Below are 27,715 nucleotides of genomic sequence, written 5' to 3'. Positions count from 1 at the left end.
TCATTGATTGAACTGTTCATTGTTTTTTTATGCATCAACCTAAACTACTGTTTCTGTTTTCTAAATTGGTTTCATCAGCCAAGTAGGGCTAGACTTACACATCAAATGACCATCTAATTATAGAGCTGAGGCAAAAACAGCAATCATGTGTCAGACTAAACCAGACAATTACACACCTAATTTTGTTCAAACAATCTTGAAAGGGAATGCAAATGAAATAGATGATGGACTGTCAGTGGATTATCCGTGCTAGCTGTTTCAATCTGTAGGTTGTTTTACTAGATTAGGTTGTGGATGAGATACGCCACACGCCCACACCACATCATGAAGAGAGGAGTGGGGGGAGGACCACATAGGGTCAGTTATAAGAAATACCTTGAACGTCAAAATGGACCTGAACTCAGTGACCACGGCCACAGTGGCAGATTACCGACAACTAACAGAGTTGAAGTCAATTTAATAAGACAATTAAAGTATTTAATAGATCATGTAATACAAATGTAAGTGTTAAAAATGTTGGTATATCAATAGAATGATGGCTGTTACCACAAGGTAAGGACCCTGAGACTAAACACCTCCCTCTGCAACTGGATCCTGGACTTCCTGAAGGGCCGCCCCCAGGTGGTAAGGGTAGGCAACAACACATCTGCCACGCTGATCCTCAACACTGGGGCCACTCAGGGCTGTGTACTTAGTCCCCTCCTGTACTCCCTGTTCACCCACAACAGTGTGGCCAAACACGACTCCAACACCATCATTAAGTTTGCTGACGACACAACAGTGGTAGGCCTGATCACCGACAACGATGAGACAGCCTATAGGGAGGAAGTCAGAGACCTGGTAGTGTGGTGCCAGAACAAAAACCTCTCCCTCAATGTGAGCAAGACAAAGGCTCTGATCGTGGACTACAGGAAAAGGCTGGCCGAACAGGCCCCCATTAACATCGACGGGGCCGTAGTGGAGCGGGTCGAGAGTTTCAAGTTCCTTGGTGTCCACATTACCAATGAACTATCATGGTCCAAACACACCAAGACAGTCGTTAAGAGGGCACAACAACATCTTTTCCTCCTCAGGAGACTGAAAAGATTTGGCATGGGTCCCCAGATCCTCAAAAGGTTCTACAGCTGCACCATCAAGAGCATCCTGACCCGGTTGCATCAACGCCTGGTATGGCAACTGCTCGGCATCTGACAGTAAGGCACTACAGAAAGTAGTGCGTACGGCCCAGTACATCACTGGGGCCAAGCTTCTTGCCATCCAGGACCTATATACTAGGCGGTGTCAGAGGAAAGCCCAAAAGATTGTCAGAGACTCATAGACACCAAGTCATAGACTGTTTTTTCTGCTACCGCACAGCAAGCGGTACCAGAGCGCCAAGTCTAGGACCAAAAGGCTCCTTAACAGCTTCTAGCCCCAAGCCATAAGACTGCCGAACAATTAATCAAATGACCACTGTTGGTTAAGGGCTTGTAAGTAAGCATTTCACAGTAAGGTCTACATATGTTGTATTCGGCGCATGTGACAAATAAACTTTGATTTGATTTGATTTGTTATGCCCTTCCAGATGTTGTTTTGTTGAGAGGTCAGGTTCTGTTGATTGACAGCTTATTTAAAAATATAAATCATTAAATCAAATCAAAATGTATTGGTCGCATACACAGATTTGCAGATGTTATCGTGGGTGCAGCGAAATTCTTCTGTTCCTAGCTCCAGCAGTGCAGTAATAACTAACAATAAAATATATAATAATAATACTTTTTAAAAGTATAAAAAAATAACTAATATAATCTAAAAAGGAAAAAGAAGGAGGAAAACAAGATATTTAGAAATATCAGAGCGAGCAATGAAAGTCCGGAATACAAATAGTTGGTGTGACTAGACAGTATGGACAGTATATGAATAGAAAAGGTGTGTGCAGCAGTAGTTATATAGGATGAGCCTTGACTAGAATACAGAATACAGAATATATATATATATATATATATATATATATATATATATATATATAAAGGGCAAAAGAGTATGTAAACATTATTAAAGTGACCAGTGTTCAATGACTCTACGAGTATAGGGCAGCTCTAAGGTGCAGGATTGAGTACCTGGTGGTGGCTGGCTAGTGACAGTGTCCTAAGGGGCTAAGTCCCCCACAATGTGAAAATACATGATTCATATCATTTTCTGTATATTGCAATGCTTCTAAAATACAAATGTATGCAAATGGGCGTGCTATGTTTCTTGTCAAAGTCAATGAAGACATATGCACATTCAACACTCTCATTCTGTGAGAGGGCATGTTATGCATGTCATGCAAATAGCCACAAGGGAGCAGCAGAACACTGGAAATGACAGCAGACATTGAAGGCTCCAGGTATTACCCCCCAAGCATAGATCTAGTATCAGCTCACCATACCTACCTCAATCCATACAATTGATGAATGACTGGTGGCAATTTCCATTGATTCCATCCATGGCCATATGAAACACCTCATGAAGTTCACATCAAGGGATCTGTTAGACTTATACATACATACTATTAACAGTAATTAAAGTTCAGTCATCATGTGGCATTCATATCACTGCACTGTAATAATACATTTGTTGTAACATAACATTTTAAAATCATTATAAGAACATTGTAATAACATATTGTATGGCCATAGTGCTCTTTATTTAATGACTTGAGAGTATGATTTTGTAAGCCTGACTGCCTAGTCACTGATTAGAAACAACATTGTTTTCATCATGTTGAGCACATCCCTGGGTGGACATAATGGCATTACCAATTTCAAAAAGCAAAAATGTCCATAGAGAAATAGTTTCACTGACCCCTACTGTAGCTAAGGTATTGTACGCCTATTATGTGCTGCTGTTGAATCACATAGGCGGATAAGCCCTTTTAAACCTATAGTAAACCGCGTGACAGTTAGAAAGCCATTAATGCATCTCAAACCAGTCGCTTTACACACTGTTTTGGACGTTTTTTCCCGTACTCATAATTGCCCATTATAAGTGTGTCACTTCGACAGGGTTGTTTTACCAAGGTATCACATGTCACTCACTAACGGGCCATGTCGGCTAGCCTACAGTAGGGAAGTGAATTGCACTTCCTCCTTTTTACACACCACTGTTCAGCACAGCGTTTGGGTTATAGGAGTAGCCCACAAAGTGAAAATGGAAAGAGCGAAAACTGAACGGGGCTGTGTACTGTAATTGCCTATTAGCTTTGTAAGAGGAAAAAGCATTGCGTTGAATGACAATCGATTCTTATTAGAACGCTCCAACAACACCTATTCAGCGGCGAGCAGCAGAGTCAACGTAACATTTTCAGAAATACAATGGCAGCGACCTAGATCAACTTTTGGACTTGATTTCTAAAAGGATCAAAGCGGGGGCCTTGCAACTTTTTGAAACTTGTTGGATACGGTGGAGCAAGGACGCAAACATGAAGAAACAGTTTAATCGCATGAAACAGCTCGCCAACCAAACAGTTGGAAGGTAGGCAAAGTATTTTGGATAAATAAAAGTGTAGCCTACTATTATTTAGTGACTCAGGCTGCATTTTCTTTTGCAGTGTTGCATTCATTGCTGTTATTTATTTTGTCGGTAGTGTTACATTGTAGTTAGGCTACATTGTAGTTACATTGTAACTTTGTAGTTACAGTGTAGCCGCTGAGACAGGTTGGCAGTTGTAATTGTGATGGCATGACCAAACTGTCACTAACCATGTTATGATACATATCTCCCTATCACAAATCGTTCTCCTGACCATAGCCAGCCTCTGTGAGTTGTATCTCATCTCAGTGGGCTGTGTCAGAAGTGTTGGGCCACATATGAGTGCTCAAGAATGGGTTGATACCAATTAAATGTGATAATATAAGAAAGATATGCCTAACATAAGAACTTTTACAATGAATAACTTTTATAATGAATACATGAACGTGTAATCAAAAAGCTTATATTCACAACCTGATGTGGATATGATGTCTGAATAGTTTGCCTGACAAATGTTAACTTCTTAATGGTTGGCTACATGCGTCCTACAAGGATTGATTTGTTAGGCCTACACGTGGTGTGGGAAGAAAGTAAAAATGGTGGTCTAACTAGTGGTCTAACCAAATGGTGGTCTAACCATGATGTAATTAGTGTATTGTGGACAACCCCGCTCTGTGCAATTGGGTTCTGGACTTCCTGACGGGCCACCCCCAGGTGGTGAAGGTAGGAAACAACATCTCCACTTCGCTGATCCTCAGCACTGGGGCCCCACAAGGGTGCGTGCTCAGCCCCCTCCTGTACTCGCTGTTCACCAATGACTGCGTGGCCATGCACGCCTACAACTCAATCATCAAGTTTGCAGACAACACAACAGTAGTGGGCTTGATTAGCCGCAACAGCGCCTCTTCAACCTCAGGAGGCTAAAGAAATGTGGCTTGTCACCCAAACCCTCACAAACTTTTACAGATGCACAATTGAGAGCATCCTGTCGGGCTGTATCACCGCCTGGTACGGCAACTGCACCGCCCACAACCGTAAGGCTCTCTAGAGGGTGGTGCGGTCTGCACAACGCATCACCGGGGGCAAACTACCTTCCCTCCAGGACACCTACACCACCCGATGTCACAGGAAGGCCAAAAAGATCATCAAGGACAACAACCACCCGAGCCACTGCCTGTTCACCCCGCTACCATCCAGAAGGCGGGGTCAGTACAGGTTCATCAAAGCTGGGACCGAGAGACTGAAAAACAGATTGTTAAACAGCCATCACTAACTGCCTACATACAGACTTGAAATCATTGGCCACTTTAATAAATGGATCACTAGTCACTTTAATAATGCCACTTTAATAATGTTTACGTATCTTGCATTACTCATCTCATATGTATATACTGTATTCTATACCATCTATTGCATCTTGCCTATGCCGCTCTGCCATTGCTCATCCATATATTTATACGTATATTCTTAGTCCATTCCTTTACTTAGATTTGTATGTATTAGGTAGTTGTTGTGGAATTGTTAGATTACTTGTTAGATATTACTGCACTGTCAGAACTAGAAGCACAAGCATTTTGCTACACTCATTAACATCTGCTAACCATGTGTATGTGACCAATAAAAATGTATTTGATTTGTATATAGCTAGTGTGCTATGATGGAAAAACACTGACTGTTATATGTTTATAGCCAACTCCCATGTAAAGGGGGAATCCCCATCCATCCAACCAGGCACTGTGCAGCCCCCATCCCACACTGCTTCCTCACTGTGCCCCCTCTCCCTCTGACCCTACAGGGGTTGCCTTCAGGCGCTCAACACCACTGTTGTCCCTCAGTCTCTGCTGATGTCCACTGAGCTAACACCACTGTTGTCCCTCAGTCTCTGCTGATGTCCACTGAGCTAACACCACTGTTGTCCCTCAGTCTCTGCTGATGTCCACTGAGCTAACACCACTGTTGTCCCTCAGTCTCTGCTGATGTCCACTGAGCTAACACCACTGTTGTCCCTCAGTATCTGCTGATGTCCACTGAACTAACACCACTGTTGTCCCTCAGTCTCTGCTGATGTCCACTGAGCTAACACCACTGTTGTCCCTCAGTCTCTGCTGATGTCCACTGAGCTAACACCACTGTTGTCCCTCAGTCTCTGCTGATGTCCACTGAGCTAACACCACTGTTGTCCCTCAGTCTCTGTTGATGTCCACTGAGCTAACACCACTGTTGTCCCTCAGTCTCTGCTGATGTCCACTGAGCTAACACCACTGTTGTCCCTCAGTCTCTGCTGATGTCCACTGAGCTAACACCACTGTTGTCCCTCAGTCTCTGCTGATGTCCACTGAGCTAACACCACTGTTGTCCCTCAGTCTGCTGATGTCCACTGAGCTAACACCACTGTTGTCCCTCAGTCTCTGCTGATGTCCACTGAGCTAACACCACTGTTGTCCCTCAGTCTGCTGATGTCCACTGAGCAACAGTATTATCCCATTAGGATAGTCTATGGAGCATAAGTACTGCACACTATATCCTCCAGTAGTACATCCTCTGGAATAACTATTGAAGCTCTAATGGATGAGTGCTTCACACTGGTAGCCTACACTGCACATGTGTACAACTCATTCCACGAAGGCCGAGTGTCTGGATTGAAGAGTTAAGGTCCCTGGTTAGTAAGACAATCCCCTCACCTGGTTATCTAGGGCTTAATTGAAAGGAAAAACAAAAACCAGCAGAGACTAGGCCCTCCATGGAATGAGTTTGACAGCCCTGCTATAGTGGATGATGTGGTTTACATTCCCCCTCATAATGTAAAGTGTTATATCCATTATCATTAAGTCTGTTTATTATCATTAGGTCTGTTTATTATCATTAGGAGTAGAATAACTTTACCCTGTCTGTAAGAGTCATTAGAGTTGAAGTAAGAGTCATTAAAGTTGAAGTAAGAGTCATTAGAGTTGAAGTAAGAGTCATTAGAGTTGAAGTAAGAGTCATTAGAGTTGAAGTAAGAGTCATTAGAGTTGAAGTAAGAGTCATTAGAGTTGAAGTAAGAGGCCTTGATTGACTATCCAGTCTTTTCCATATATTGGGACATAGCTGTAAACACAGCTGGGCAGGCTGACAACTAGAGAGGATGCGTTCCAAATGGCATCCTATTCATAGTGCCTGTTTGACCAGGCCCCATAGGGCTCTTATCAAAAGTAGTGAACTATAAGATCACTTTATTGGTCAATTAACCACACGGTCCAACCGAAACTTGACCTCCGCCTTTAACCCAACCCCTCCGAAAGAGACGCATACATACACAGGTATATACTGTACACACACACACACACACACACACACACACACACACACACACACACACACACACACACACACACACACACAGACACACACACACACACACACACACACAGGTGTATACATACATACATACATACATATATACAGTGGGGCAAAAAAGTATTTAGTCAGCCACCAATTGTGCAAGTTCTCCCACTTAAAAAGATGAGAGAGGCCTGTAATTTTCATCATAGGTACACTCAACTATGACAGACAAAATGAGATTTTTTTTCTCCAGAAAATCACATTGTAGGATTTTTAATGAATTTATTTGCAAATTATGGTGGAAAATAAGTATTTGGTCACCTACAAACAAGCAAGATTTCTGGCTCTCACAGACCTGTAACTTCTTCTTTAAGAGGCTCCTCTGTCCTCCACTCGTTACCTATCATAAGGTGAATGCACCAACTTGTAAGTCGCTCTGGATAAGAGCGTCTGCTAAATGACTTAAATGTAAATGTTACCTGTATTAATGGCACCTGTTGGAACTTGTTATCAGTATAAAAGACACCTGTCCACAACCTCAAACAGTCACACTCCAAACTCCACTATGGCCAAGACCAAAGAGCTCTCAAAGGACACCAGAAACAAAATTGTAGACCTGCACCAGGCTGGGAAGACTGAATCTGCAATAGGTAAGCAGCTTGGTTTGAAGAAATCAACTGTGGGAGCAATTATTTGGAAATGGAAGACATACAAGACCACTGATAATCTCCCTCGATCTGGGGCTCCACGCAAGATCTCACCCCATGGGGTCAAAATGATCACAAGAACGGTGAGCAAAAATCCCAGAACCACACGGGGGGACCTAGTGAATGACCTGCAGAGAGCTGGGACCAAAGTAACAAAGCCTACCATCAGTAACACACTACGCCGCCAGGGACTCAAATCCTGCAGTGCCAGACGTGTCCCCCTGCTTAAGCCAGTACATGTCCAGGCCCGTCTGAAGTTTGCTAGAGAGCATTTGGATGATCCAGAAGAAGATTGGGAGAATGTCATATGGTCAGATGAAACCAAAATAGAACTTTTTGGTAAAAATTAAACTCGTCGTGTTTGGAGGACAAAGAATGCTGAGTTGCATCCAAAGAACACCATACCTACTGTGAAGCATGGGGGTGGAAACATCATGCTTTGGGGCTGTTTTTCTGCAAAGGGACCAGGACGACTGATCCGTGTAAAGGAAAGAATGAATGGGGCCATGTATCGTGAGATTTTGAGTGAAAACCTCCTTCCATCAGCAAGGGCATTGAAGATAAAACGTGGCTGGGTCTTTCAGCATGACAATGATCCCAAACACACCGCCCGGGCAACGAAGGAGTGGCTTTGTAAGAAGCATTTCAAGGTCCTGGAGTGGCCTAGCCAGTCTCCAGATCTCAACCCCATAGAAAATCTTTGGAGGGAGTTGAAAGTCCGTGTTGCCCAGCAACAGCCCCAAAACATCACTGCTCTAGAGGAGATCTGCATGGAGGAATGGGCCAAAATACCAGCAACAGTGTGTGAAAACCTTGTGAAGACTTACAGAAAATGTTTGACCTCTGTCATTGCCAACAAAGGGTATATAACAAAGTATTGAGAAACTTTTGTTATTGACCAAATACTTATTTTCCACCATAATTTGCAAATAAATTCATTACAAATCCTACAATGTGATTTTCTGGAATTTATTTTCTCATTTTGTCTGTCATAGTTGAAGTGTACCTATGATGAAAATTACAGGCCTCTCATCTTTTTAAGTGGGAGAACATGCACAATTGATGGCTGACTAAATACTTTTTTGCCCCACTGTACATACATACATAGGTATATACATTCATACATACATACACTACCGGTCAACAGTTTTAGAACACCTACTCATTTAAGGGTTTTTCTTTATTTTTTACTATTTTCTAAATTGTAGAATAATAGTGAAGACCTCAACTATGAAATAACACATATGGAGTCATGTAGTAACCAAAAAAAGGGTTAAACAATCAAAATATATTTTATATTTGAGATTCTTTAAATAGCCACCCTTTGCCTTGATGACAGCTTTGTACACTCTTGGCATTCTCTCAATCAGCTTCATGAGATAGTCACCTGGAATACATTTCAATTAACAGGTGTTCCTTCTGAAAATTTAATTTGTAGAATTTCTTTCCTTCATGCATTTGAGCCAATCAGTTGTGTTGTGACAAGGTAAGGGTGTTATACAGAAGATAGCCCTATTTGGTAAAAGACCAAGTCCATATTATGGCAAGAACAGCTCAAATAAGCAAAGAGAAACAACAGTCCATTATTACTTGAGGAACATTTCAAGAACTTTGATAGTTTCTTCAAGTGCAGTCACAAAAACCATCAGGCGCTATAATGAAACTGGCTCTCATGAGGACCGCCACAGGAAAGGAAGACCCAGAGTTACCTCTGCTACAGAGGATAAGTTCATTAGAGTTACCACAATAAATTGGGTGAATTTTGGCCCATTCCTCCTGACAGAGCTGGTGTAACTGAGTCAGGTTTGTAGGCCTCCTTGTTCGCACACGCTTTTTCAGTTCTGCCCACAAATTTTCTATGGGATTGAGGTCAGGGCTTTGTGATGGCCACTCCAATACCTTGACTTTGTTGTCCTTAAGCCATTTTGCCACAACTTTGGAAGTATGCTTGGGGTCATTGTCCATTTGGAAGGCCCATTGTCGACCAAGCTTTAACTTCCTGACTGATGTCTTGCTTTAATATATCCACATCATTTTCCTTTCTCATGGCCATCTATTTTGTGAAGTGCACCAGTCCCTCCTGCAACAAATCACCCCCACAACATGATGCTGCCATCCCTGTGCTTCACGGTTGGGATGGTGTTCTTTGGCTTGCAAGCCTCCCCTTTTTTCCTCCAAACATAACGATGGTCATTATGGCCAAACAGTTCTATTTCTGTTTCATCAGACCAGAGGACATTTCTCCAAAAAGTACGATCTTTGTACTTTTCAGTTGCAAACCGTAGTCTGGCTTTTTTTATGGCGGTTTTGGAGCAGTGGCTTCTTCCTTGCTGAGCCGCCTTTCAGGTTATGTCGATGTAGGACTCGCTTTACTGTGGATATAGATACTTTTGTACCTGTTTCCTCCAGCATCTTCACAATGTCCTTTGCTGTTGTTCTGGGATTGATTTGCACTTTTCTCACCAAAGTACGTTCATCTCTAGGCGACAGAACGCGTCTCCTTCCTGAGCGGTATGATGGCTGCGTGGTCCCATGGTGTTTATATCTGGGTACTATTGTTTGTACAGTTGAACGTGGTACCTTCAGGCGTTTGGAGGTCTTGGCTGATTTCTTTTGATTTTCCATGATGTCAAGCAAAGAGGCACTGAGTTTGAAGGTAGGCCTTGAAATACATCCACAAGTACACCTCCAATTGACTCAAATGATGTCAATTAGCCTATCAGAATCTTCTAAATCCATGACATAATTTTCTTGAATTCTCCAAGCTGTTTAAAGTCCACAGTCAATTTAGTGTATGTTAACTTCTGACCCACTGGAATTGTGATACAGTGAATTATAAGTGAAATAATCTGTCTGTAAACAATTGTTGGAAAAATTACTTGTGTCATGCACAAAGTAGATGTCCTAACCGACTTGCCAAAACTATAGTTTGTTAACAAGAACTTTGTGGAGTGGTTGAAAAATGAGTTTTAATGACTCCAACCTAAGTGTATGTAAACTTCCGACTTCAACTGTACATAAAGTGAATAGGCTGTAATTTGGGACACAGTGTAGACCGATATGTGCATGCTGCCACCCGCTTCTGGCAGAACTACTCTACTCTACTCTCTCATTCCCGTGGGCCTGCTGCCAGCGGGACTGCCTGGTAGGCCTACCAAACAAAAGACTGGCAGAACTACTATACTCTACTCTCTCATTCCTGTGGGCCTGCTACCAGTGGGACTGCCTGGCAGGTCTACCAAACAAAAGACTGGCAGAACTACTCTACTCTACTCTCTCATTCCTGTGGGCCTGCTGCCAGTGGGACTGCCTGGCAGGTCTACCAAACAAAAGACTGGCAGAACTACTCTACTCTACTCTCTCATTCCTGTGGGCCTGCTGCCAGTGGGACTGCCTGGTAGGCCTACCAAACAAAAGGCTTTTCACAAAAACAGTTGGCTGAACACAGGAGTTGCATGAGGAGTGATTTATGCAGGAGTTTGTTGTGAACTGAGTATCTATGAGTATCACAAACTAATATGAATGAACATCTAAAAGTAGTTTTGATGAGAGTGGTGAAGAGAAACAGTTTGATCAATGCAGAAAACTATGTATTACGCATGCCTACAGGTAATATAGTGACCAGGGAAACAAAACTCAAAGTAATACTAATACAATTTACCCCTAACTTTTAACCCTAACTTTTAGTCCTAACCTTTTGCAGAAAACAAAAATGCTTTTTCTGGAGTCGATGGGGACTATGTGGAGGGTGGTGTACTAATGGTGTAATGATTCATATCAATCTTCCCTCTGTATGTCACCACCCTGGTGATGAGGGCCTCTGTCTGTCTCCGGAAAGGACAGGCGGGCCAGGCTGGGGCATGGGGAGGTTTTGTCGAGTAAGCGTTTCCATGCTTGGTCAGCCAGGAGACAGCATGGTGCTGTGGACGTCACTGAGCTACACTGTCGTAAATAAAAAAGGAGGAAGGAACCACTGTTTGGGTTTAGTCATACTGTAGTCTCGTTCCCAGCCCTGTGTCTTCATAGTAACGCCATAACCCTGCCAAGCGAGACTAAAGTCTTTACCAGTCATACTTTTTTGGTAGTCAATGCTAGTCCTATTGAATTAGTTAGCAAACCGTGCCAATATATCCTCCAAACACCGGCATTGAGGGCATTATCACTTCTGTACAATGGGTTACCAACGTATTCAAATAATTATGGACATATTTTCATCCCCCAAAATATTTTTTATGAATTTATTCATACTATTTCATCCTTCCACGAGATATAGTCCCGACACAAATCTAAGTTTGCTGGTTGTTCGTTCTATCGGTTTGGTTGCCAGAGACACGACCCAGTCGCTAAGTCTTTTTGTACTGTATCTATGTACGCGACCCAGTCGTACGTTCTTATCCCTTGATTGCTAGCTAACCAACTACGGCTAATTTACAGTCACGGCAAACAGTGCAACCAAGAATAATAGCAAATTAGCTGCATTTGCATTTGTTTAAGCTGTTTTCTAGTGACATTTATTTGGATACATCCATAACAATGAGCTAATCTAGGTCCAAAATGCTTCTTAACAGCTTCTACCCCCAAGCTATAAGACTGCTGATCAAGCGTTTCCATGCTTGGCGTTTCTGTAGGTACTGTAGATATATAGCTAGTCATTCTGTTCTGGTACTGTAGATATATAGCTAGTCATTCTGTTCTGGTACTGTAGATATATAGCTAGTCATTCTGTTCTGGTACTGTAGTTTATATAGCTCGTCATTCTGTTCTGGTACTGTAGTTTATATAGCTAGTCATTCTGTTCTGGTACTGTAGTTTATATAGCTCGTCATTCTGTTCTGGTACTGTAGTTTATATAGCTCGTCATTCTGTTCATTCATTCTGTACTGTAGTTATAAAGCTAGTCATTCTGGTACTGTAGTTTATATAGCTAGTCATTCTGTTCTGGTACTGTAGTTTATATAGCTAGTCATTCTGTTCTGGTACTGTAGTTATAAAGCTAGTCATTCTGTTCTGGTACTGTAGTTATAAAGCTAGTCATTCTGTTCTGGTACTGTAGTTATAAAGCTAGTCATTCTGTTCTGGTACTGTAGTTATATAGCTAGTCATTCTGTTCTGGTACTGTAGTTATAAAGCTAGTCATTCTGTTCTGGTACTGTAGTTATAAAGCTAGTCATTCTGTTCTGGTACTGTAGTTATAAAGCTAGTCATTCTGTTCTGGTACTGTAGTTATAAAGCTAGTCATTCTGGTACTGTAGTTATAAAGCTAGTCATTCTGGTACTGTAGTTTATAAAGCTAGTCATTCTGGTACTGTAGTTATAAAGCTAGTCATTCTGGTACTGTAGTTTATAAAGCTAGTCATTCTGGTACTGTAGTTTATAAAGCTAGTCATTCTGGTACTGTAGTTTATAAAGCTAGTCATTCTCGTACTGTAGTTATAAAGCTAGTCATTCTCGTACTGTAGTTATAAAGCTAGTCATTCTGGTACTGTAGTTATAAAGCTAGTCATTCTGGTACTGTAGTTATAAAGCTAGTCATTCTGGTACTGTAGTTATAAAGCTAGTCATTCTGGTACTGTAGTTATAAAGCTAGTCATTCTGGTACTGTAGTTATAAAGCTAGTCATTCTGGTACTGTAGTTATAAAGCTAGTCATTCTGGTACTGTAGTTATAAAGCTAGTCATTCTGGTACTGTAGTTATAAAGCTAGTCATTCTGTTCTGGTACTGTAGTTATAAAGCTAGTCATTCTGGTACTGTAGTTATAAAGCTAGTCATTCTGGTACTGTAGTTTATAAAGCTAGTCATTCTGGTACTGTAGTTTATAAAGCTAGTCATTCTGGTACTGTAGTTTATAAAGCTAGTCATTCTGGTACTGTAGTTTATATAGCTAGTCATTCTGTTCTGGTACTGTAGTTTATATAGCTCGTCATTCTGTTCTGGTACTGTAGTTTATATAGCTAGTCATTCTGTTCTGGTACTGTAGTTTATATAGCTAGTCATTCTGTTCTGGTACTGTAGTTTATATAGCTAGTCATTCTGTTCTGGTACTGTAGTTTATATAGCTAGTCATTCTGTTCTGGTACTGTAGTTTATATAGCTCGTCATTCTGTTCTGGTACTGTGGTTTATATAGCTAGTCATTCTGTTCTGGTACTGTAGTTTATATAGCTAGTCATTCTGTTCTGGTACTGTAGTTTATATAGCTAGTCATTCTGTTCTGGTACTGTAGTTTATATAGCTAGTCATTCTGTTCTGGTACTGTAGTTTATATAGCTAGTCATTCTGTTCTGGTACTGTAGTTTATATAGCTCATCATTCTGTTCTGGTACTGTAGTTTATATAGCTCGTCATTCTGTTCTGGTACTGTAGTTTATATAGCTCGTCATTCTGTTCTGGTACTGTAGTTTATATAGCTCGTCATTCTGTTCTGGTACTGTAGTTTATATAGCTAGTCATTCTGTTCTGGTACTGTAGTTTATATAGCTCGTCATTCTGTTCTGGTACTGTAGTTTATATAGCTAGTCATTCTGTTCTGGTACTGTAGTTTATATAGCTCGTCATTCTGTTCTGGTACTGTGGTTTATATAGCTAGTCATTCTGTTCTGGTACTGTAGTTTATATAGCTCGTCGTTCTGGTACTGTAGTTTATATAGCTAGTCATTCTGTTCTGGTACTGTAGTTTATATAGCTAGCCATTCTGTTCTGGTACTGTAGTTTATATAGCTAGTCATTCTGTTCTGGTACTGTAGTTTATATAGCTCATCATTCTGTTCTGGTACTGTAGTTTATATAGCTAGTCATTCTGGTACTGTAGTTTATATAGCTAGTCATTCTGTTCTGGTACTGTAGTTTATATAGCTCGTCATTCTGTTCTGGTACTGTAGTTATAAAGCTAGTCATTCTGTTCTGGTACTGTAGTTATAAAGCTAGTCATTCTGGTACTGTAGTTATAAAGCTAGTCATTCTGGTACTGTAGTTTATAAAGCTAGTCATTCTGGTACTGTAGTTATAAAGCTAGTCATTCTGGTACTGTAGTTTATAAAGCTAGTCATTCTGGTACTGTAGTTTATAAAGCTAGTCATTCTGGTACTGTAGTTTATAAAGCTAGTCATTCTCGTACTGTAGTTATAAAGCTAGTCATTCTCGTACTGTAGTTATAAAGCTAGTCATTCTCGTACTGTAGTTATAAAGCTAGTCATTCTGGTACTGTAGTTATAAAGCTAGTCATTCTGGTACTGTAGTTATAAAGCTAGTCATTCTGGTACTGTAGTTATAAAGCTAGTCATTCTGGTACTGTAGTTATAAAGCTAGTCATTCTGGTACTGTAGTTATAAAGCTAGTCATTCTGGTACTGTAGTTATAAAGCTAGTCATTCTGGTACTGTAGTTATAAAGCTAGTCATTCTGGTACTGTAGTTATAAAGCTAGTCATTCTGGTACTGTAGTTATAAAGCTAGTCTTTCTGGTACTGTAGTTATAAAGCTAGTCTTTCTGGTACTGTAGTTATAAAGCTAGTCATTCTGGTACTGTAGTTATAAAGCTAGTCATTCTGGTACTGTAGTTTATAAAGCTAGTCATTCTGTTCTGGTACTGTAGTTTATATAGCTCGTCATTCTGTTCTGGTACTGTAGTTATAAAGCTAGTCATTCTGTTCTGGTACTGTAGTTATAAAGCTAGTCATTCTGGTACTGTAGTTATAAAGCTAGTCATTCTGGTACTGTAGTTTATAAAGCTAGTCATTCTGGTACTGTAGTTATAAAGCTAGTCATTCTGGTACTGTAGTTTATAAAGCTAGTCATTCTGGTACTGTAGTTTATAAAGCTAGTCATTCTGGTACTGTAGTTTATAAAGCTAGTCATTCTCGTACTGTAGTTATAAAGCTAGTCATTCTCGTACTGTAGTTATAAAGCTAGTCATTCTCGTACTGTAGTTATAAAGCTAGTCATTCTGGTACTGTAGTTATAAAGCTAGTCATTCTGGTACTGTAGTTATAAAGCTAGTCATTCTGGTACTGTAGTTATAAAGCTAGTCATTCTGGTACTGTAGTTATAAAGCTAGTCATTTTGGTACTGTAGTTATAAAGCTAGTCATTCTGGTACTGTAGTTATAAAGCTAGTCATTCTGGTACTGTAGTTATAAAGCTAGTCATTCTGGTACTGTAGTTATAAAGCTAGTCATTCTGGTACTGTAGTTATAAAGCTAGTCATTCTGGTACTGTAGTTATAAAGCTAGTCTTTCTGGTACTGTAGTTATAAAGCTAGTCTTTCTGGTACTGTAGTTATAAAGCTAGTCATTCTGGTACTGTAGTTTATAAAGCTAGTCATTCTGTTCTGGTACTGTAGTTTATAAAGCTAGTCATTCTGTTCTGGTGCTGTAGTTATAAAGCTAGTCATTCTGGTACTGTAGTTATAAAGCTAGTCATTCTGGTACTGTAGTTTATATAGCTAGTCATTCTGGTACTGTAGTTATAAAGCTAGTCATTCTGGTACTGTAGTTATAAAGCTAGTCATTTTGGTACTGTAGTTATAAAGCTAGTCATTCTGGTACTGTAGTTATAAAGCTAGTCATTCTGGTACTGTAGTTATAAAGCTAGTCATTCTGGTACTGTAGTTATAAAGCTAGTCTTTCTGGTACTGTAGTTATAAAGCTAGTCTTTCTGGTACTGTAGTTATAAAGCTAGTCATTCTGGTACTGTAGTTATAAAGCTAGTCATTCTGGTACTGTAGTTTATAAAGCTAGTCATTCTGGTACTGTAGTTTATAAAGCTAGTCATTCTGGTCTGTAGTTTATAAAGCTAGTCATTCTGTTCTGGTAGTAGTTATAAAGCTAGTCATTCTGGTACTGTAGTTTATATAGCTAGTCATTCTGGTACTGTAGTTTATAAAGCTAGTCATTCTGGTACTGTAGTTATAAAGCTAGTCATTCTGGTACTGTAGTTATAAAGCTAGTCATTCTGTTCTGGGTTTAAAACTCAACACACCAGAAGTTCATTGCTGTCGGGGTCGCAACAGGCGGCCCGCGGGCCAAAACCGGCCTGCGAGTGATTCATTTTATTTTTGAGTATAAAAAGACTGTAAAATCACCAAGAATTCAGCTTAAAATTAGTTTAATTTAGGAATTAAGTACCTAAGAGACATATGTGATTGGGTCTCAATGTAATTCAAGGTATGAAATGATTGTTAAAACAATCGGCCCATAGATGAGTATACCAGTATTCATTTAGGCTTGATTAGTTTTACTGTAGATATGTTCACATAACACCGAGCGAAGACTTTTAAAGTGTTCCACGGTCGTTTCCAGGGAATGAATTAGGGTCTTTCTATTTCACCAGAGTGGTAAAGCTGTATTACACCTCCCTCACTGTGCCTGTGGTCTGGTGAAAGACTGCTGGAATACTCATCATGTCTGTGATACAGTAAATCAGAGATTGTAATGTAGTTTGCAGACCTGAGTCAATGGGAGGTCACTGTGTGTGTGTGTGTGTGCTTGCGTGAAGGGGGGTGTATGTGTTTTGTGTGTGCGTGTGAGTAGCCTACAAGTGTGTGTTTTTGTGTGTGTATTTGAGCACACTCGTGTATGTGTTTATATTTAATATATATTTGTGTGTATGCGTGTGATTGGCCTACACGTGTGTGTGTGTGTGTGTCGAGGGGGGGGGGGTGTACTTGTGTATGTGTGTGAGTAGCCTATGTTTGTGTGTGTGTGTGTACACCAGTGCATGTCTGTTTATATTTATCTGTGTATGTGGTGAGCCTATTTGTGTTACAGGTTAGCATAGTGATAAGAGCATCAGCAGTTATTTCCTACACTTGTCAAACTGCAGCAGTATGTTACTGGCTAATGTGGTCAGTCTGTTTTGCATTCCTTTCCTCCATATCTTCATTTCTGTTACCAAGCTTAAAGTATGTGTAGTATACTGCAATAGTAACACTGTTGCTATGTATTAGCTCTGAAGATATAGCAGCTCTGAGAGACAGTACTGCATCACCAAATATGTAGACCACAGTGTAAAGTTGTTGAATATGTAGACCACAGTGTAAAGTTGTTGAATATGTAGACCACAGTGTAAAGTTGTTGAATATGTAGACCACAGTGTAAAGAGTTGTTGAATATGTAGACCACAGTGTAAAGAGTTGTTGAATATGTAGACCACAGTGTAAAGACCTGTTGAATATGTAGACCACAGTGTAAAGACTTGTTGAATATGTAGACCACAGTGTAAAGACTTGTTGAATATGTAGACCACAGTGTAAAGAGTTGTTGAATATGTAGACCACAGTGTAAAGAGTTGTTGAATATGTAGACCACAGTGTAAAGACTTGTTGAATATGTAGACCACAGTGTAAAGAGTTGTTGAATATGTAGACCACAGTGTAAAGTTGTTGAATATGTAGACCACAGTGTAAAGTTGTTGAATATGTAGACCACAGTGTAAAGACTTGTTGAATATGTAGACCACAGTGTAAAGACTTGTTGAATATGTAGACCACAGTGTAAAGTTGTTGAATATGTAGACCACAGTGTAAAGAGTTGTTGAATATGTAGACCACAGTGTAAAGAGTTGTTGAATATGTAGACCACAGTGTAAAGAGTTGTTGAATATGTAGACCACAGTGTAAAGACTTGTTGAATATGTAGACCACAGTGTAAAGTTGTTGAATATGTAGACCACAGTGTAAAGAGTTGTTGAATATGTAGACCACAGTGTAAAGAGTTGTTGAATATGTAGACCACAGTGTAAAGAGTTGTTGAATATGTAGACCACAGTGTAAAGAGTTGTTGAATATGTAGACCACAGTGTAAAGAGTTGTTGAATATGTAGACCACAGTGTAAAGAGTTGTTGAATATGTAGACCACAGTGTAAAGAGTTGTTGAATATGTAGACCACAGTGTAAAGAGTTGTTGAATATGTAGACCACAGTGTAAAGAGTTGTTGAATATGTAGACCACAGTGTAAAGAGTTGTTGAATATGTAGACCACAGTGTAAAGAGTTGTTGAATATGTAGACCACAGTGTAAAGTTGTTGAATATGTAGACCACAGTGTAAAGTTGTTGAATATGTAGACCACAGTGTAAAGAGTTGTTGAATATGTAGACCACAGTGTAAAGTTGTTGAATATGTAGACCACAGTGTAAAGAGTTGTTGAATATGTAGACCACAGTGTAAAGAGTTGTTGAATATGTAGACCACAGTGTAAAGTTGTTGAATATGTAGACCACAGTGTAAAGAGTTGTTGAATATGTAGACCACAGTGTAAAGTTGTTGAATATGTAGACCACAGTGTAAAGAGTTGTTGAATATGTAGACCACAGTGTAAAGAGTTGTTGAATATGTAGACCACAGTGTAAAGAGTTGTTGAATATGTAGACCACAGTGTAAAGAGTTGTTGAACCACAAGAGATGAATAGGCTTGATTAGGTCTTTGCTGGTGCATGACTGCTGTACCACCAAACCCACAACCCCACAGTTTATCCATAACCATGTTGCCCTGAAGCATTGAAACTTACCCCCAGAACAGAGTCTCTTCAGCAGACACTGGCTAACATGTTCCAGTGACTGGATGGATAGATAACCAACCTGATAGACAGAGAGCAGGGGTTTCCTGTTTAGAAGCTTGACGGAGAGTCTCTGTAACAAAGTCGTGGGGCTCAGTATGTGGATAAGATAAATAAAGAGGAAAATATATCTATCTAACCCAAGTCTATATGTAACCATTACTGAGCTTATTAAGATGGTAAGCTGACATGAAGCTAAATTGAATGACCTGAGAAGTGGATGTATGGGGTGGTTGTGACTCTGATGAGTCGATTCGTCTGATCATATTTCTACATATGTTTCATTTCTTATTCAGTGTTCTCTCTTCTCCCAGGGTCCTGACTGTAGCAATGCAGTCAAGATGCCTATTCTTAGAATAATGCCTGCTAGCTCAATGCAGCTATTCTAGCTCAAATCAATGCTAATTCATTATAGATTTTTGCTCAGCTCATAGCCTCCTACCTCCCCAGGCCAACCAACGACCATGTCTTCTCAGTAACGAGATACTTTACTGCATGGTCTGTGTGGATATTCTGGTTTGACCTGCCATTTGTCTGGTCTAGATGATATCAGGGCTTGATTTATGTGGCCTTTACAGATTAAGATATATCCATCCCTAGTCTCTCTGGTTGATTATAAACTTACTTCACCAATTAAAGGGATAGTTCAGCAATTTAACAAAAACCAAAGTGTAGATTTCAGTCACTCCTTGTCCATAGACTGCTTTCAAGGTAAGGGAGCAAATATGTAAATACGTCAAATCGCTGAACTATCCCTTTTATACAATTCTGCTACTTTCAGTGGGATAGATCATAGACACAGTTTCTATTTGTTATACTGTATACCAGCGGTACCATTTACAGTAAAGCAGGGGCTTGGTACAGTAATGTGCACTATAGGGTAGAGTAAGGTATTATTTCAGTGGGTTACAGCATTATTAGGTTATATGTGTTTGTGTGTGTGTGGGGGGGGGGGTTGTTGGCCCAGACTCCAGTAAGAGGAGAGTGCCCTCTGGGGAAGATGGTGTGTGTGTGCCTGTACGTGTGTGTGCCTGTACGTGCACACGTGTGAGTGGGGAGGACCTAAGTTTCTGTAGCCATCCTACTGGCTCAGCAGTATCAGAACCCTCTAAATGGTGAGCTAATGATCACTTCACTATCAGAACCCTCTAAAGGGTGAGCTAATGATCACTTCACTATCAGAACCCTCTAAATGGTGAGCTAATGATCACTTCACTATCAGAACCCTCTAAATGGTGAGCTAATGATCACTTCACTATCAGAACCCTCTAAATGGTGAGCTAATGATCACTTCACTTCCCAGCCCACTTTAAGTCTGGCTTTTGTTAAGTGCTGGGAAAATCTAGTGCTGGGACCTGTGTGGACTGGACCACCACTCCACTGGACTAAAGGGACCTGTGTGGACTGGACCACCACTCCACTGGACTAAAGGGACCTGTGTGGACTGGACCACCACTCCACTGGACTAAAGGGACCTGTGTGGACTGGACCACCACTCCACTGGACTAAAGGGACCTGTGTGGACTGGACCACCACTCCACTGGACTAAAGGGACCTGTGTGGACTGGACCACCACTCCACTGGACTAAAGGGACCTGTGTGGACTGGACCACCACTCCACTGGACTAAAGGGACCTGTGTGGACTGGACCACCACTCCACTGGACTAAAGGGACCTGTGTGGACTAGACCACCACTCCACTGGACTAAAGGGACCTGTGTGGACTGGACCACCACTCCACTGGACTAAAGGGACCTGTGTGGACTGGACCACCACTCCACTGGACTAAAGGGACTGTGTGTTATTACAGATGTAGGGATAGGTCTATGGAGAATATTGGCTGTTCTTTTTTCCCACAGTGAATGATGGTGTTAAGATTGGTAGGCTGTGTTTCCCAAAAGGTGGATCAGGAAGATCAATAAGGGTTTCTCTTGCACCTGATTCTTTGTGGCTGAATGCTAAATTGCGTCGACGAACAGTTTTTGCTTATTGGGTCTCAATAACATTTGAATGGCTATAAGTCGGTCACAGTGCCAAGAAAACCTTTGAAACCACAGCTGTATGGAATAGTGCATTTTGGTTTTGGAATGATGTCAGTAAACTCTCTCCACTCCACTCCTCTCTCTCCTCCAACATACTAGCTGACTGGTGAGTATTACATGTTTGAGACATCAACAGACCTCTCACCTCCTGCTGTTGCCATAACAAATGCTGGAATTCAGGAAACAGGAAGTGTGTGTTCTAACAGGGGGAGGATCTAACAGGCCCTCTCCCTGGAAACAGCCACAGGCAGAGGTGTGGAGTGTCAGTGTGTATGAGTGAGTTAGGTCTACTTGTGATGTTTGTTGTGCAGGGTAGTCCAGGGTGAGTTTCCTGAAAGCTTTATTTCTCTCGTCGACCCAGGCCCAGACCACTCTTAGTATAGCAGACACTCTTTTGTTGCTGTAGGGCTGCCGGCTGCGTTGTCTAGAGAAATAAAGTGCAACGTTACCTATGACTTGCCCCTAATCAGTAAGACAGGTTAGTCTTCATTACCTGTCGTAGTATTGGCTCAGCGATGGAGAAGTAGAGAGAGACACTCGCCAATCTCTGTTTGTTCTCTTTTCACTGCAACGTTACTCTTGCTAAGTTGAAATGAAGTGCAGTGGAGTTGCAGGCTTACAGCACCACTATAGTACCACAATAGTTCACTTATTAAGTCTTTCAGTCACTCCTGGAATTGCATAGTTTTTTTAATCAATAGAGTCTTATAAACTGTGAGAGAGTGTGATCTGGCACAACTCTGACACAGGCCCTGCACTACAGTTGGGCTCAGTTGGGCTTTCCGTACCATATGATATCTTAAATACCACCATGTTGCAGGTAGAAATGCAAAGTATAGAACTGACACCAATCTCTATTCTTTACAACAGAGAAGCGTTTCTGTAGCCTGGTTGAACCAGACTGAACACTGCACTCACCATTGTTTCTGGTGAGCGCACAGTTCAGTCTGGTTTAACCAGGCTAACATTTCTGATCTACACACTACACTTCTATTGGAACTCTCTGTAATGAATAAGCCCTATTATGTCTGCCTATCTGACGTTTGACCTCCTTATGTGTTTTCCTCCACAGAGCCGAGAAGACTGAGGTGCTGAGTGATGACCTTCTACAGGTGAATATTATTATTCTGTCTCCTGCTTCCACTTTATACTCAGTCACAGCAGCCTTAGACACTGTCAAGTCAAATGCAACCATTAACATACAATATGACTTGTGTTGACTGGTTGGAACATGTGATGACTTGTGTTGACTGGAAGGGACATGTGATGACTTGTGTTGACTGGATGGAACATGTGATGACTTGTGTTGACTGGATGGAACATGTGATGACTTGTGTTGACTGGATGGAACATGTGATGACTTGTGTAGACTGGGTGGAACATGTGATGACTTGTGTTGACTGGGTGGAACGTGATGACTTGTGTTGACTGGGTGGAACATGTGATGACTTGTGTTGACTGGAAGGAACATGTGATGACTTGTGTTGACTGGGTGGAACATGTGATGACTTGTGTTGCCTGGGTGGAACATGTGATGACTTGTGTTGCCTGGGTGGAACATGTGATGACTTGTGTTGCCTGGGTGGAACATGTGATGACTTGTGTTGCCTGGGTGGAACATGTGATGACTTGTGTTGCCTGGGTGGAACATGTGATGACTTGGGGAAAAGGTCTGATGCTGCACAAAAGGAGTAATTTAATTTAGTGAACCTGTGATTGTTTCTGAATAAAATAATACATTGCCTTGTAAACTTTGCAAGACAAGTTGGCTAAAGCAGAACCGTTTGTTTCAAGCCGTGTTATCACGTTCACAGTCTACCTCCATCATCATAACCCCTCCTAGCAGAGAGAGATGCAACATGAGTCATTTAGTGATGAGGGATTTAGTCGAAGTACACACACAAAAACACATCCTGTCTTTTTTTGGCAAGGATTTGTTGTTGGGTCTGGTTTTCAGTGATGCGCTGCCAGGTGCGATGTGTGAAAAAGCCGGTTACCATCTTTTTCCAATCAGAACAGACCTTGGCAGCTTGTTTTACTCCAGAACACATACTGTGTCATGATGTGCCAGGGAGAACAACATGGCAGCTGAATGAAATGACTGAGTGTATGTTAATTGAGAGGAGGAGAGAGAGAGAGTATGTTAACTGAGAGGAGGAGAGAGAGTATGTTAACTGAGAGGAGGAGAGAGAGAGTATGTTAACTGAGAGGAGGAGAGAGAGAGTATGTTAACTGAGAGGAGGAGAGAGAGAGTATGTTAACTGAGAGGAGGAGAGAGAGAGAGTATGTTAACTGAGAGGAGGAGAGAGAGAGTATGTTAACTGAGAGGAGGAGAGAGAGAGTATGTTAACTGAGAGGAGGAGAGAGAGAGTATGTTAACTGAGAGGAGGAGAGAGAGAGTATGTTAACTGAGAGGAGGAGAGAGAGAGTATGTTAACTGAGAGGAGGAGAGAGAGAGTATGTTAACTGAGAGGAGGAGAGAGAGAGAGTATGTTAACTGAGAGGAGGAGAGAGAGAGTATGTTAACTGAGAGGAGGAGAGAGAGAGTATGTTAACTGAGAGGAGGAGAGAGAGAGTATGTTAACTGAGAGGAGGAGAGAGAGAGTATGTTAACTGAGAGGAGGAGAGAGAGAGTATGTTAACTGAGAGGAGGAGAGAGAGAGAGTATGTTAACTGAGAGGAGGAGAGAGAGAGAGTATGTTAACTGAGAGGAGGAGAGAGAGAGAGTATGTTAACTGAGAGGAGGAGAGAGAGAGTATGTTAACGGAGAGGAGGAGAGAGAGAGTATGTTAACTGAGAGGAGGAGAGAGAGTATGTTAACTGAGAGGAGAGAGAGAGTATGTTAACTGAGAGGAGGAGAGAGAGAGAGTATGTTAACTGAGAGGAGGAGAGAGAGAGAGTATGTTAACTGAGAGGAGGAGAGAGAGAGTATGTTAACTGAGAGGAGGAGAGAGAGAGTATGTTAACTGAGAGGAGGAGAGAGAGAGAGTATGTTAACTGAGAGGAGGAGAGAGAGAGTATGTTAACTGAGAGGAGGAGAGAGAGAGAGTATGTTAACTGAGAGGAGGAGAGAGAGAGAGTATGTTAACTGAGAGGAGGAGAGAGAGTATGTTAACTGAGAGGAGGAGAGAGAGAGAGTATGTTAACTGAGAGGAAGAGAGAGAGAGAGTATGTTAACTGAGAGGAGGAGAGAGAGAGTATGTTAACTGAGAGGAGGAGAGAGAGAGTATGTTAACTGAGAGGAGGAGAGAGAGAGAGTATGTTAACTGAGAGGAGGAGAGAGAGAGTATGTTAACTGAGAGGAGGAGAGAGAGAGTATGTTAACTGAGAGGAGGAGAGAGAGAGAGTATGTTAACTGAGAGGAGGAGAGAGAGAGAGTATGTTAACTGAGAGGAGGAGAGAGAGAGAGTATGTTAACTGAGAGGAGGAGAGAGAGAGTATGTTAACTGAGAGGGAGAGAGAGAGTATGTTAACTGAGAGGAGGAGAGAGAGAGTATGTTAACTGAGAGGAGGAGAGAGAGAGAGTATGTTAACTGAGAGGAGGAGAGAGAGAGAGTATGTTAACTGAGAGGAGGAGAGAGAGAGAGAGTATGTTAACTGAGAGGAGAGAGAGAGTATGTTAACTGAGAGGAGGAGAGAGAGAGTATGTTAACTGAGAGGAGGAGAGAGAGAGTGTTAACTGAGAGGAGGAGAGAGAGAGTATGTTAACTGAGAGGAGGAGAGAGAGAGTATGTTAACTGAGAGGAGGAGAGAGAGAGTATGTTAACTGAGAGGAGGAGAGAGAGAGTATGTTAACTGAGAGGAGGAGAGAGAGAGTATGTTAACTGAGAGGAGGAGAGAGAGAGTGTTAACTGAGAGGAGGAGAGAGAGAGTGTTAACTGAGAGGAGGAGAGAGAGAGAGTATGTTAACTGAGAGGAGGAGAGAGAGAGAGTATGTTAACTGAGAGGAGGAGAGAGAGAGTATGTTAACAGAGGAGGAGAGAGAGAGAGTATGTTAACTGAGAGGAGGAGAGAGAGAGAGTATGTTAACTGAGAGGAGGAGAGAGAGAGTATGTTAACTGAGAGGAGGAGAGAGAGAGTATGTTAACTGAGAGGAGGAGAGAGAGAGTATGTTAACTGAGAGGAGGAGAGAGAGAGTATGTTAACTGAGAGGAGGAGAGAGAGAGTATGTTAACTGAGAGGAGGAGAGAGAGAGTATGTTAACTGAGAGGAGGAGAGAGAGAGAGTATGTTAACTGAGAGGAGGAGAGAGAGAGAGTATGTTAACTGAGAGGAGGAGAGAGAGAGAGTATGTTAACTGAGAGGAGGAGAGAGAGAGAGTATGTTAACTGAGAGGAGGAGAGAGAGAGAGTATGTTAACTGAGAGGAGGAGAGAGAGAGAGTATGTTAACTGAGAGGAGGAGAGAGAGAGAGTATGTTAACTGAGAGGAGGAGAGAGAGAGAGTATGTTAACTGAGAGGAGGAGAGAGAGAGTATGTTAACTGAGAGGAGGAGAGAGAGAGTATGTTAACTGAGAGGAGGAGAGAGAGAGAGTATGTTAACTGAGAGGAGGAGAGAGAGAGTATGTTAACTGAGAGGAGGAGAGAGAGAGTATGTTAACTGAGAGGAGGAGAGAGAGAGTATGTTAACTGAGAGGAGGAGAGAGAGAGTATGTTAACTGAGAGGAGGAGAGAGAGAGTATGTTAACTGAGAGGAGGAGAGAGAGAGTATGTTAACTGAGAGGAGGAGAGAGAGAGTATGTTAACTGAGAGGAGGAGAGAGAGAGTATGTTAACTGAGAGGAGGAGAGAGAGAGTATGTTAACTGAGAGGAGGAGAGAGAGAGTATGTTAACTGAGAGGAGGAGAGAGAGAGTATGTTAACTGAGAGGAGGAGAGAGAGAGTGTTAACTGAGAGGAGGAGAGAGAGAGTGTTAACTGAGAGGAGGAGAGAGAGAGTGTTAACTGAGAGGAGGAGAGAGAGAGAGTATGTTAACTGAGAGGAGGAGAGAGAGAGTATGTTAACTGAGAGGAGGAGAGAGAGAGTATGTTAACTGAGAGGAGGAGAGAGAGAGTATGTTAACTGAGAGGAGGAGAGAGAGAGTATGTTAACTGAGAGGAGGAGAGAGAGAGTATGTTAACTGAGAGGAGGAGAGAGAGAGTATGTTAACTGAGAGGAGGAGAGAGAGAGTATGTTAACTGAGAGGAGGAGAGAGAGAGTGTTAACAGAGGAGGAGAGAGAGAGTGTTAACTGAGAGGAGGAGAGAGAGAGAGTATGTTAACTGAGAGGAGGAGAGAGAGAGAGTATGTTAACTGAGAGGAGGAGAGAGAGAGTATGTTAACAGAGGAGGAGAGAGAGAGAGTATGTTAACTGAGAGGAGGAGAGAGAGAGTATGTTAACTGAGAGGAGGAGAGAGAGAGAGTATGTTAACTGAGAGGAGGAGAGAGAGAGTATGTTAACTGAGAGGAGGAGAGAGAGAGTATGTTAACTGAGAGGAGGAGAGAGAGAGAGTATGTTAACTGAGAGGAGGAGAGAGAGAGAGTATGTTAACTGAGAGGAGGAGAGAGAGAGTATGTTAACAGAGGAGGAGAGAGAGAGAGTATGTTAACAGAGGAGGAGAGAGAGAGAGTATGTTAACTGAGAGGAGGAGAGAGAGAGAGTATGTTAACTGAGAGGAGGAGAGAGAGAGAGTATGTTAACTGAGAGGAGGAGAGAGAGAGAGTATGTTAACTGAGAGGAGGAGAGAGAGAGTATGTTAACTGAGAGGAGGAGAGAGAGAGTATGTTAACTGAGAGGAGGAGAGAGAGAGTATGTTAACAGAGGAGGAGAGAGAGAGAGTATGTTAACTGAGAGGAGGAGAGAGAGAGTATGTTAACTGAGAGGAGGAGAGAGAGAGTATGTTAACTGAGAGGAGGAGAGAGAGAGTATGTTAACTGAGAGGAGGAGAGAGAGAGTATGTTAACTGAGAGGAGGAGAGAGAGAGTATGTTAACTGAGAGGAGGAGAGAGAGAGTATGTTAACTGAGAGGAGGAGAGAGAGAGAGTATGTTAACTGAGAGGAGGAGAGAGAGAGTATGTTAACTGAGAGGAGGAGAGAGAGAGTATGTTAACAGAGGAGGAGAGAGAGAGAGTATGTTAACTGAGAGGAGGAGAGAGAGAGTATGTTAACTGAGAGGAGGAGAGAGAGAGTATGTTAACTGAGAGGAGGAGAGAGAGAGTATGTTAACTGAGAGGAGGAGAGAGAGAGTATGTTAACTGAGAGGAGGAGAGAGAGAGTATGTTAACTGAGAGGAGGAGAGAGAGAGTATGTTAACTGAGAGGAGGAGAGAGAGAGTATGTTAACTGAGAGGAGGAGAGAGAGAGTATGTTAACTGAGAGGAGGAGAGAGAGAGTATGTTAACTGAGAGGAGGAGAGAGAGAGTATGTTAACTGAGAGGAGGAGAGAGAGAGTATGTTAACTGAGAGGAGGAGAGAGAGAGTATGTTAACTGAGAGGAGGAGAGAGAGAGTATGTTAACTGAGAGGAGGAGAGAGAGAGAGTATGTTAACTGAGAGGAGGAGAGAGAGAGAGTATGTTAACTGAGAGGAGGAGAGAGAGAGTATGTTAACAGAGGAGGAGAGAGAGAGA

The 27,715-nt window shown here is 41.7% G+C and overlaps 1 protein-coding gene across 4 annotated transcripts in view; it reads left to right on the top strand.

Moving 5' to 3' along the window:
• The first annotated feature begins 3,085 nt into the window (after window positions 1–3,085).
• The window catches only part of arhgap17b (Rho GTPase activating protein 17b), a 66,633-nt gene continuing 42,003 nt past the window's right edge, over window positions 3,086–27,715 (top strand). For 2 of the 4 annotated variants that reach the window (XM_071396095.1, XM_071396117.1), the window contains exons 1-2: window positions 3,086–3,495; window positions 22,186–22,225. In XM_071396095.1, the coding sequence (XP_071252196.1) occupies window positions 3,443–3,495; window positions 22,186–22,225 (93 nt within the window). In that variant the 5' untranslated portion in view covers window positions 3,086–3,442. The remainder of the gene's footprint in view (window positions 3,496–22,185; window positions 22,226–27,715) is intronic. The other 2 variants (XM_071396106.1, XM_071396126.1) reach the window with 2 other exon arrangements.

Source organism: Salvelinus alpinus, chromosome 1, assembly GCF_045679555.1.
Source record: "Salvelinus alpinus chromosome 1, SLU_Salpinus.1, whole genome shotgun sequence".
NCBI lineage: Eukaryota > Metazoa > Chordata > Actinopteri > Salmoniformes > Salmonidae > Salvelinus > Salvelinus alpinus.
The sequence above is the reverse complement of the archived record's forward strand: the minus strand, read 5'-3'. Positions and strand labels throughout refer to the sequence as shown.